Consider the following 12,964-nt stretch of genomic DNA (forward strand, 5'->3'; position numbering starts at 1 on the left):
CAGTTGTGACTGAAAGGCATGACCATTATTTTTTGCACATCTGGCGTCATCTGTTACTTGACAGAAAGAATGACAGAAAAGTGTCTGAATACATTTTGAAAACATGAATCATGCCAAAAGTGATGTCTGGAAAAAATTTACACTCATCAAAGTGGATGATCATATTGTATGGCACTGAGCATTATATTTTAGTTTTGCCAAAAGTTAGGTTTACAGTCTAGTTTTGTACTCAATCATGAGTTTAATATGTTTTGAGTCTTAGCTGCATACACATTGGAAGCTCGGTATATTAGTTTTGATGCATGGTTGCAACTTTGAACTAGTGCTGATACTAGTATTTATCTATGTAGAAGTACATATTTATCTATTTTGCTGAAATAGTGAGAAATTCCGTCGGTCTTGCTCAAGACCAAGTCTGGCAAATTAAGAAATAGAATGTAAGAATGTATTTACATTTACACTTTTTGGATGCTTTAAGCTTTGATGCACTTAATTTTATTGTCCCTTGCAGTTTCAACTAATTTGACGAAACCCACAGATTTGGAGTACTATGCTGTGGCTACGTACTGGTCAATAATTACACTGACTGCTGTTGGGTAAGTAAAATATGTTAAATAAATCTTGGTAAGTCTTGGTAAAAGGGACCTCTCATACCCCTTTTACACAAGTTAGCACAGTTTCTATGGGTCTTAATGAAATGTCGGTGAGATGTTTTGATCAAAATACCACAAGGAGAACAAACCTCCCTTCTTGTCAGAACATCCGTGTTCAGAACAGCCAGTTTGAGTGCCTCTTTCTTTAAGTGATATTGAGCCACTGCTCCCCCTTCTTCTGTGGGGTGTGCTACCATCACAACTGTTTTAACATGAATCTTTGGAGAAACCTGGCTGCCAGGGAGAACATAGTAGTGCAGCCATATACATTTGAACCAGAATTAGACCCCGAGTTTGCTTTGAGGCCAAGTCTCTGCTTATTCTAGCAGCTACACACACACTTACTTTGCACTGTGTAAATACATATATATGTCTGCTTGCCCAAAGTACAGAAAATTTCCCTTAGCACAGTATGCTAAAATGGCTAACCTTTGACAAGCACTGAAAAAGTGAATGTTTCATTGTCTACTCATTGTTATATTTCATTGTTATATTTTTGCTTTCTGTGTAAATGCAATATCCAAATCCTACAATGTTTCAAAAAGCATACTGACTTTTCCATTTTGTACTATAGTCCAAAGTTTAAATCACTTGGCACATTTTCCAGTTTTAGATGATGGCCTTGAAGCAGAATCAAATCTATGAAAATGCCATTTTCCTTCTCACAGAAATCCACCCAGTGGATTATAATCTCATGAAGGGCTTTAGCCAATGATTTCAGTTAGTTACATTATTGGCAAAATAGTACAAGTAGTACTAGTATTAAGTCTGAGTATAAAGGTTTGTAAGCAAGTGGAATTAGCAGATGAGTGATATGGAGGTACCATAAGGTAGGTGTAGATAGACTAGATTGGGAATAAGGTAGAATGAATGTTCTGTTGTAGGTGTTTAGCTAATGAAAGATCAGGTGTGCTAGAGCATGAAAAATGTAAAACTACAGGACAAAGGGGCCCTAGACATAGAGTTGAAATCCATAGTCACCTAACAAAGGTGATCAAGATGACATTCACAGAGGGCTAATAAGTGTAAGAAACAAACAGTATTGTCTAATCAATGGGGCATCACAAGGCCCTAGTCACTATGAAAAATAAAGGGAGGATTGGTTAAAAATCATAAACGTTAGAAGGACAGAACAAAGGAGTGACACAAACGAGGGGGCTCCGTTACATTACTTTAATAGCTAGTCTCTATAGGCCAACAATATATGTTAATTTCAGTATATTTGTTTAGACATTAATGTCTTTGATTGGCTTAAATATTTTACCCAAATCATATTTATTGCTTATACATGAAAAATGAGTAGCTTAGACTTTGAGTCTGGTTTAATATGTCAGGGGAAAAATATTTTCTTTATAGCTGTATCTGAAAATTTTAATACTGTATATCTAATCCACATATTAGTAACACTTTTGAATATTGACTAGGTATGGAGAGATACATGCTATGAATGAAAGGGAAGTTATTGTAGCAGCAGCTGTAATGGTACTTGGATTAGTTGCATTCCTTGGAGTTGTTGTGACTGGTATGAGCTCAATCATCAGCAATTTGGACACACGAAGAGGAAGATTCTGCCACAGAATGGATTCTATTTGCCTTTACATGGTTAGTCTGTTTGCATCTCTTGTTTAATGATACATTTATTTAAAAGATGATGTTTTAACTTGCGTTTTTCCCCTCGAATGAAAGAAATATATGGGATTGCCAGAGGATATCCAAACATGGGTGCAGAAATATTATGACTATCTCTGGATATACCGAAAGGGCAGTAATGTTGCAGGGCTGTTTGATGATCTTCCTTTTGCCCTTCATTCAGATGTTTCAAGTGTGTGTTACACACCTTTGGTGAAAAAAGTGAGTACATTTTAATGAATTTAACTGTTATTTTCCTTTGTCCCCTGCTGGTGAATTTTCAGGACTGCATTAAATGTTAGAGATTTACTTGGTCCAGTAATGGTTTATGGTTTTAAGAACATTAAGATGTGGGAGATATACTGAAAATCATTAGTGATTTGAGGTCTTGCCTTTTCAGCTGGCCATCAAGTTGAAACAGGATGGGTTTCTTTTTATTTTTTTAACTGAATTCCATTTTTGGCTGAGATTGTCAAAATGTGTAATGCAATAAATCATACTACTATTTATAGATTTGAATAATGAAAAACTGGGAAAGACATTACTTTTTAACTTTTTTCTTAAGTCCAAATTATTTCAAGGAACAGACATTGGATTTCAAAGGGCTTTGTCACTAAAATTTAACACCCAGACTTTCAGTCCTGGACAAATTTTGGCCAGACCTGGAGAAATTAATCACTCTGCTTATTATATTGAGCATGGACTGGTAGAGGTATGTTTAACACATTCAAAGTAACTGCTTTACTTAGTTGTAATTTATAGTTTACAAAGCTGAAAACACTAAACATGAAAAGCAAATGCTGATTTTTCCAGGTTTTTGGAGAAGATCCTAATGATAAGATTGCCACATTGTTACCCGGCTCTTCATTTGGGGAGGTATGTCAGCTACACTAGAAGTTGGCAATACGTTTTTTAAGAAAACGATTGTAAATAAGGTTTCTACATGAATGGCTCTAATTTTTATTTGTTTTATCCTAAAAAAGTCAAAACAAGCAAAGAAAAATCCACTTACATTTACAATTTTTACTGGTGGAAATAATTATCTTTGTGGGATAGCCACTCCTAACAAATAGCAATTTGTTGAAATTGTTCCATTTGTTAACTGCCTGACTGGACTGATGGAGGCAGTGCTGGGCTGGGCAGGAAGGAAGGAGGAAAAACAAAGGAGGCAGGTTTACGTGGCATGGAGCTCCTTTTATTTCTCTGACCAATGGTCAAAATGAAAAACACTATGTAATCGTTTTGGTGTTGCCTACTAATTTCTTTTTGGCTTCAGCCTGCAAATATTACATTTTTTTGTTGAGGAGCTCAGTGCACATAGTTACCCACTGGTTCACCAGGCCTGTCTCTCTGCCCTGCAGACAATGCTCGACCATTCCACCGTTGCCACAATACTTAAAAAAAAAATTTCTCTTCTAATTGGGACATATTGTTTTTGCTACTGTGGACAGGTTAAACCTAAATGTTAATTGATGGGCATGCTTGATTCCAATTATCTTCCTTTCAAGTCAACCTAAGGATTCTCATACTTTTCCATGAATGCTCTTAATTGTTAAAATTATTTGTTCATTAAATATATGCCAATATAAAATGTGTGTTTGTTAAATAGGATTTCATATTTATTACTAGTTTGAAGATCAGGTCATATTTTAAGAGCCATTCAGGCAGAAATTAAGATGTTGATTTAACCCTTTTCAGTCTGTGCGAAACATTCCATTTTTGGTACTGGATGGCACAGATGCCAAAAAATCTTTATGTGAATATTGTAGTTTGTAGAATGGTATACATAGCATTTTAACCAACAGAATCAGTTCTTTAAAATGAGAATTTACATACAAGTTTAACCCATATTTGAACGAAGGTTTTATTCCGTTCATAAGACACATTTTTGATACATTCTATAAATACATTTTTTTTTCGATATAGAAATATGTAGAGTATATGTTCTGTTCACAATTTTGTTAGGGAAGCCAGAATCTGTCATGTAAAAGTTACAATCAATTTAGTTAGGAATTTGATTTTGCAATATTTAGTGATACAGAATGTTCATCATTCCTGTTTCATGTTACGAATTTCCAGAGTTATGCAAATAATAAAAAAGGCAAATACAATTACAATTTTAAAACTTTTTTTTTATGTATTGAATTATTACAAAAGGTCTTACTATTTTTGGCCCACTTACCTTTCTACATGTTGAACTAAAATGAAACAAAGCAAACAAAAAATACTGATGCACATTAATGTGCCCTTTAATTGCAGTTATGCAAAATGTTTTGTGTGTGTGTGTGTATGTATATATATATATATATATATATATATATATATATATATATATATATATATATATATATATATATATATAATTTTTTATTATTATTATTTTTTTTTTTTAAAGATATCTTTATATATAGTCATATAGAAAATATGACTCATGGCCATCAACAGATAGGTGCCTCCTCCTCTTCATGGCCTCCAGTGGGGGTGGACCTTGTGGACATTATTTCATCACACTGTTCAAAGGCTACCTATTTTCTTGACACTTTATTTGTCAATGTGCAATTATTACACATTTAGATGGAACAGAGCAAAAAACATGTTAAAATCTAGTTAAACAATTACAAGTGATTCAGAAAAAGGATAGCTAGCTAGCTAGGCTGCTTAACAGACTGAATGAAGAATGCATCTGCTAACATCAGATAATGTTACATTTACATTGCAGTGAAGCAAAATGCTTGTTTCACCTCATCACGGCTGCTTTGATAGTGTGTCACTAAAAAAGCAAGCATGTTTATCTGTTCACAGCACATGCGTTTAGAGTTGTAGGTAAATCCGGTGTGCCAGTGAAACAATGACCTAAAAAAATCATTATATTCAACCAATAAGATTATCTCCTTCAATGCAGTGCAATATCCTGCAAACTTAGCTGAGGGCCAGCCAAGTTCGACTTTTCAATACTCTCTTCATGTGGTTTGTATTGCACTCGTTCCCATAACCCTCCACTCAACTGCTGCATGTCTCCATAGAAATTAATCAGAAGTTTAGCAAAAATCATCTGACTTTGCAAGTTGTGCCAAAGTGTTATAGCATTATAACATTTATATCATTTCTTATAAAATTAATACGTTATAGTAATAAACAGTTATAAAAATAGCTTACCTTAGTTATTAGACCAGGTTTCTCCTTTGGCAATGTAAAACGGAAGACACCTGAGAAGACATCATCGTATGTTATGTCAGTATAGTGGAGCGATTGGGGAATTTTTTCCCCCCAGCAAGATTATGAATGGAAACGAGTATGTGCCACAAACCTCTTAAGCAATGATATAAAAATGTAGGTCATGTTTTCCTCTTCATAGGGCAGTTTTAAAATCATTGGTTGAACAACTGAGACAAATGTTTGTCATCAAAATGTCTTTCGAAATTTGACTGAGCTGACTTGAAAGGGTTAAATGTTCACAAACTTTTCTCACAGATGTAGGCCATCAAACAAATCTGGTGTCAAAGTCAAGGTGCTAGTAACACCAAGGTCACGGATTCAGATCCCCAGCAACATACGTACTGTCATACATATGACACTTTGAACAGGAGTGTCTGCTAGATGCTGAAAATGTCAAATTTATGCACACTTTGCCATCTACAACATTGATCACCACTGGACGTCTGTTTGTGGAATCATTTTGGGTGCAGGACCACTCTCAACCCAGGAGTGACATTGACGCAAATGATATTCATACAGTACTAGTATGGTCCTGTCGTTGGTAATAGACCTTTAATCAAAGACAACAGGGTGGCTAACAAATTGTATATGTTTTGTATTGGCTATAGTTAACCTGCATGTTACGTACAAAGTAGGTGGTGAGTGGATATTTACTGGATTCATTGAGATTCTGTAGGGCAGGCAAGGGCAGGCAAGGGACGATAACCAAAACCACAACAGAAGGCAGTACAAAGGACCAGACAAGCAGCCAACAAATGCGAGAACAGGCAGAGTGACGTACTCAGTGACAGCTAGCAAAAAAAAAAAAGCTTTGTATAGAGTAGACATAGACGGGCAATACTTTGCAATGGTTCACATGGGTCTTATATAGTGGACTAATGGGAGAAGTAGGAACATGTGAGGATGATTAGTAACCAAAGATGTTTAGAAGTTTGGAGATGCAGAACTCTGTTGGTCAGTGGTGGGATTTCCTTCTTCAGCTCTGACAGTCTTGTAGGTGTTGACTTGTCAAACACAAGCAAACACTATACTATGTGGCATTTGGACAAAAATCATGCCCAGCAAAACAGCTGATGCACAATGTTAACATAAGCATGTCTGTTATTCTACATTAAAATGAGAAATACTACCCAATATTATACTACTATTGTTTTATCTGAATAGTAAAACACCACCTTGATGCAGTCATATTCTGAGCTGCAGCTTTTCCCCCTGCAAAACAAATGTATAGTATTTCATACTTCCTTTTTACTGTCTTATTCTGTATGAGATGTAAACATATTTAGAAAGCACTTATTTCAAATGAAAGAGTTCATCATAGTGGTTACATAGTGAGAGCTATATCTCATTTCTTTTTAATAAAAAAAAAAAATTGCACAGTGTGTGCTTGTAAATCTTCTGCTTGTTTAGATCACTAAACAGCAGTTTCAAAAACTGGAAAAGATGTTCAAAAAAGTGTGTAAAGATGTGTAAAGAATTACTGCCTAGCAATACATAGATATAGCAATGGACCTCCCAAACAAATCTTATTAGCTATTATTAGTTGTTATAATTATTAGTGGTAAGTAATTTACCAATCCACAGCTCTGGTTCAAGGACTATAAAATGAATCATTTGTGTGTTCATTTTTATTGGCTGTAATTCAGGACAATGAATCTTTAAGAAATATATAGTCGGTCAATTAAAATAAAAGGAGGTAGAAAAGTAGATATGTAAAGCTGATCAAACGAGCATATTTCAGTAAATTACAAAACATTGGGTATTTTGCGTATGGTATGACTTGTCATTTTCATTAATTTTCTCAGATGTTTCTTGTAATTCACACAAATATTTCTTTCCATTTGCAGGTCTATTTAATGTACAAAATTCCAAGAAATACCACAATATGTGCTGCAACCTTATGTGAAATTACAATACTGGAAAAGAGCAATTTAATTACATTATTGGCTGACTACCCAAAAGGTATTGTATAGGTACAAATATTGTCTGTATTAACTCATAAATGGTCAATACCCCTTGCTAAATATGAAGAAATCAAATCTAAATAAAATTGACTAGATAATGATAATATATATAAAGCATAGGGTTGAGATTGGCCATATTTAATTTTAATTAAACGTGTTTTAAATCCATGTCTAATTACATTCTAATTCTGATATTTGTATTGAACTGGAGTAGAAGAGACACATTTAGCTAGGTTTCAGTATCCTGCATGCACGGCCATCTTGATTCAGTTAGTTTGGAATATTGTGCTTCAGTTACCTGTCTGTTGTCTATTTGAGTATTATTACACTGAATTGACATAGTGGTGTGATGACATGAGTTTGTACAAAATCTTCTGTGGGATCAAGTGAGTTCATTGCCTGCAGCAAGAGTTGGTGTGCCCAAGTTAACTAACCAGTTTACATTTTTATTGCATTTTGCTATAATTACATTCTAAATTTCATCTTTATTTGAATCTTTGAGCATTATCAGTTTTTTTATATTTATTTTGATATATTTCTGATATATTTGTAATTTGTGTCAAAATACACTTAGTATTTCTTTTCCTTGGAATTGCTAAAAAAATGTGTACCTCTCAATATGTTTAGAAAGTACCAATAACTGGCAAAACAGAATTTATTTCAGATGTTAAACATGCTGTTTGTCTGTAGGAGCACACCATGCAAAGCAACATCATGGAAGTCCTGAACTGAATATGTAAACTTGAACTGTTATTATGACACCTAATTGGGAATGTCTGCAACAGTTTTGCCAGTTTACCTCTGTATCGTGCTTCCCCTCACATTAGTTTTTGCCAGATTTCCCTCTGGCAACTACTTGCACTTGTTCTGTTTTTTCTGACCTGTTCTGACTTGACAGGTCCACTCATTGCCATTATGCGCTGATGAGGTCTTGACAATTATCCTTGTACATTACTGATTTCCAATGATAGTGTACAGTGTTTACAGAGGGTCTACAGAAGTTGTATTGCAGTATAAGTTTTCAAAAATGTAGTGAAATTGCTATTAAAAGATAAATTGCTATGAGAAGTCATGGTATTTTACAGCAGTTAGAAGAAAGGTAGCAAAGCTCATAGGTAGAACTTCACTTTGACTAGTTCTTCCTTTCTGGCATAAAAAATGCTAACCCAGTAAAATAAGCAAAATAACTATAAAACATTGATGAAAAAGTACATTTTATCCAAAAACCTTTGAAGAGCGAAACTGTTATTGGATGTATGATTTTATTTTTATTCTGGCTCCCAGAATTTGTTGATAATTGGCATATAATTCTGGGCCAAGTCACTTTAGTCTTGTACCTCCATGTTATCTGATGTCCAGACAAACGAAAATATATCATCTGCTTCTTTTGTGATATTTTTCCTTTGACCTGTCCTGACCAGGGAAGAGCATTCCACTTCAGCCCCACAGAATTTCATGACTGTTTTAGTATTATGTATGGAGTCATTATCCTGCTGCAAGGCATTTTATTCCATCTGAGCAAACATGCTTCTGCATTCTGTATTCATACTATACCTGCTGTTTGCAGTACCAGCATTGCTAAAGAAAAGTGAACCGGTTATACAAGCAATCGTATATACCTGGATTTTCACAGATCAGATAGTATACTTTAAATCATGAGCTATTCATTTTTCACCATTAAACTCTTCTTTGGAACAGATTAATCTTCTTTATCTGTCCTTAAGACTATGCCCCAAAATGCTAAGAGCTCTTCATATACTTAGCAAGACAGTATCTGGCCTTTTTGTTCTGTATACTAAACAGTGGCTTTTAAAATGAAGTTCTTGTCAAACTCACACCTGGTTTTCTGTTATAGAAGCTTAATAGTTTTAAGATTTTATGGTTTAGAAAGTGACTGGCTAAGGGGGTAGTGCAGTGGGTAAATATAGGAAGAGTAATTCATTGTGGCTGTTCAGTGGTTGGAGTAGTGTGTAGTCTATATAGAACTGGTGAGATGCATTAATTGTGACAGCAGGGATGATTCTGGCTTTAGTCACCAGAGAAGCCAGTGTGGGTTTGCATGTAATTAGGTTCAATAAGTGATAGGTCACTGGTTTTAAAGTGACCTTAGAAGGGGTAGGTCTGTGACACCAGAGTTCACTTTTCAGCCTTCCAAAGGTGTTGTGGCCTTAATTCAGTGATATACCAATGAAGGGAGGTGCTGACATGATGATCCCTGTGAAGATCTTGCAAGTGGTTTCTTAGAGGCTTATTGTGAATTAAGTGAATAGGCTGCTCAGTGCCTAGATCTTCTGTGGCTTGTGAAAGACTATGAATATCTCGAATGTAAAATTTTCTTGCATTTATAAGATTCTTTTATCCAAAGTAACTTGTGACCAAGTTCAGTTCAAGTAATTGAGGGTTAATGGCTTAGCTCAGGGGCCCAACAGTGTTAATTTTGTAATGGTGGGGCTTGAATCAGCCTTCTGATTACTAGTCCAGAAGGTTGGGTATAAAGATGGAAACAGATAAAATGTAAAATATAATGTATTGCTAATTGTAAGTAGTTGTCCTGGCAATGAAACAAAAATATTTTTATTAAGGTATAAATATTTTCTACTGGAAACTTCTTATGAGACAAAAACCTTTGCATGTTACAAAAGTAGTACACCACAAAATGAGCTAAATTAAAGCTAAAGACTGAGTTTGGGCTCAATAAATAAGTTATTTCTTCTCAGGTACTGTTCATCTGAAATTCCATCCATTCTTACTGCCTGCTGGTGTCACTGTTCTATGCTTTCAGTAGTCAGATTGTGTGCTTTTAATGTTTTATTTTATGTAATGTTATTATACAACAAAATTAGCTAATAACAATTTTAATTTTTTAAAGCTGCCATGATGATTACGAGAGCAGCCAAAACCCATTTACACAATGTTAAACACCCCATCCGAGAAGCGTTTGCACTTGGAGTAGCCTCAAACCCTCAAAATGTTGTATTTCATAAGGACCTGAGTGTCAATCTCAAGGTAAGTGTCAGTCGCATGCATAATGTTCTCTAAATATTTTGTATTTCCTGAAATTGTATGGTAAATTAAAGTTTTGTGGTGGAAGTCTTCCTAGACAGTTTAGAGAAACAATATAATGATTGTAGAAATTGCTGTGCTATGAACTTACTCTAAGCTAAAGTTTATTCAAAGACTCAGAATGAGGGTGTCTCAGTTACACACACACACACACACACACACACACACACACGTCTGTAAGGGACAGGCACTTGGCATGTATAAGGGAGAAGGCGACTCCCCCCCCCCCCAGCCCACCTTTATACTGTACATACTCAGTAGAGGGAAAAAGGTACAGCTCCCTACTAGGAGCTGTTTTGTCCTGCTACACCTATCTTCCCAGCACCAGTGTCAAGAACCTGGGTGGGTCAAATAGTGGGCAAGGTTGGGGTCAGAGAGACAAGAGGAAGCACCTGTAACAACTTACTGCACAAACTTTTCAAGAGGTTGATTAGAAGTTTTCTATCACAATATGAATGTCTGTTTAAGGTTAAATGTAATCGTTTATTTAAGATCTGAATCACAATTAGCAAAAAATTGTGCTGTAGCTCCTGGTCCCCTTAGGTTACAGGGAGCGTAAAATGCATAATATATTTTTAGTTGGGGTTCTAGTTGTAATTATTTAAAATCCTTTGTAGTGCCACTTCTAAAGAGAGAAATCTAGTTTTAACTGATGAAGTCGGAGCATACGAACACACACCTGTCCTTTCTTTTCTACAAACCTTTCATTCTACATCCTGGATAGTGCCTATGATCTGTTTAAAAGTGTTTTCTTTATCTGTGCCTTGGGTAATTTTTCTGAGTGAGTTTCTCTGAGTGGACAAACTCCTGATTTTGTCTTAAATTTATTTTAAAAGAGTGTTAGATAGCCCTTTTTTTAATGGAGTTATGTTAATTGGTAGTTAAATAAAAAAAAGTGAGTAGTCAAGAAGTAGTTCTGCCTTTAGCTTTTAAAACTATTTGATAAAATAAAAAAAAAGGAGAATGTCAAAATTACCTATTAATTCAACAAACATCAAACTATCCTTTAAAAAGTCACCTCCTATGTATTTTGTGATCACATTTTAAAACAAGGGTTACATTTACAGCATTTGGCAGACACCCTTGTCCAAAGTGCATGGAAAAGTACTGGGTTTGATTAAAGCTTTTAGGTACACTATATTGCCAAAAGTATTTGCTCATCTGCCTTCGCACGCATATGAAATTGAGTGGCATCTGTTGCTGTTGTCACCCAGGTAGACGAACAATCATGAGGCTGAGAAATCCAAAATAAATAAACCAGGGGCATAGCCATAATATTAAGTGTCCTGTTATTTAATTTTGCTAGTATGTAACATTTTCATAAAAGGTTTTGGCTGTGAGGGTGACTGATGAATGATGTACCTATTTTTAGGCCAGAGATCATAAGATTTTCACATCATTTATGGAGTCCACAAATAAAGTTATGCATGTAAAAGCCAGCAAAACAAAGGTGAGAGAATATTCATAAATGTAATCTTAATTCTGACATTAACATTGTTTTGGTTTATTTTAAAATGAAGGACTGTGCTGCAAAATTGGAAAAAGTAGCTTTTCAGAATGCGAAGGCCGTACTACTAATCCACAAAAGTATAGTTTTCTTCTTCACCCTGTGGCATTTCTGCTAGCACATCTCATGACTCATTAGGCATAGATTGTTGTCAATCTATTAGTCAAACTAATATCCACAGGAGAATATTAAAATCACAAGCTGCTGTAAATCAAGCAGAAGTGTTAAATATATACACTTGCCCAGCATTTTCTACTTTAGTTTATAATGATTTCAGACCAGAATTTTTACATATATGTTGAACAACTGAAATTAAAGAACATTTAGAACCTTCATTCACAGATGATTTATTTATCTCTATATAAAAAAGACAGTATTATTACCAGACTTGGTCTTGTTTTGGTTTAGGACTACATATTATTCTAGACTTCCTCCTTCAGTCATAGTACCTTTATCTTTAAAAGAATATGGATTGCTTTATCTATACACATGTGAATTAACCTTCTTTATTTATATATCTCAGTGCTTCTGGAAGAAAACCATTCAACCCGATAGTGCTTTTGCCAAGATCTGGGAAGTATTCCTTTTTTGGAGTGTCACAGTTTCAATTTTCATCGAAACATGGGTGCTCTTTTTCACCAACAATGTGGAGACAACTGGTATGTAAATCCATACATCAGCATTTGTTTTCATTTCTAAGTATATTTATTTGATCTTCATGAGTTTCATTTAGTATTTGTAAAAAAAAAATGAAACCTGACAATTTTGTCATTTGCTCATAGTAAATTCACTGGTTTCACAAGCATAGAGCCTAGATCCTGCCCTTACCTCTCTTCTGTGTACATGCCATCTCTGCTTCATCTGCTTGATTTTCCATTTTTCAATGATTTAATATATCAATGAAATGATATTTCTGGCATTGTCAATTTGAC

The 12,964-nt window shown here is 34.9% G+C and overlaps 1 protein-coding gene across 1 annotated transcript in view; it reads left to right on the forward strand.

The window, feature by feature from the left end:
* Positions 1-12,964, forward strand: part of cngk (cyclic nucleotide-gated potassium channel) — a 67,708-nt gene that overhangs the window by 10,171 nt on the left and 44,573 nt on the right. The window contains exons 6-14 of the mRNA XM_081719024.1: positions 512-596; positions 2,078-2,255; positions 2,340-2,504; positions 2,848-2,994; positions 3,096-3,158; positions 7,346-7,460; positions 10,332-10,468; positions 11,898-11,975; positions 12,556-12,691. Coding sequence (XP_081575150.1) covers positions 512-596; positions 2,078-2,255; positions 2,340-2,504; positions 2,848-2,994; positions 3,096-3,158; positions 7,346-7,460; positions 10,332-10,468; positions 11,898-11,975; positions 12,556-12,691 — 1,104 coding nt within the window. The remainder of the gene's footprint in view (positions 1-511; positions 597-2,077; positions 2,256-2,339; positions 2,505-2,847; positions 2,995-3,095; positions 3,159-7,345; positions 7,461-10,331; positions 10,469-11,897; positions 11,976-12,555; positions 12,692-12,964) is intronic.

Source organism: Electrophorus electricus, chromosome 8, assembly GCF_041902795.1.
Source record: "Electrophorus electricus isolate QZ-2024a chromosome 8, ASM4190279v1, whole genome shotgun sequence".
Taxonomy (NCBI): domain Eukaryota; kingdom Metazoa; phylum Chordata; class Actinopteri; order Gymnotiformes; family Gymnotidae; genus Electrophorus; species Electrophorus electricus.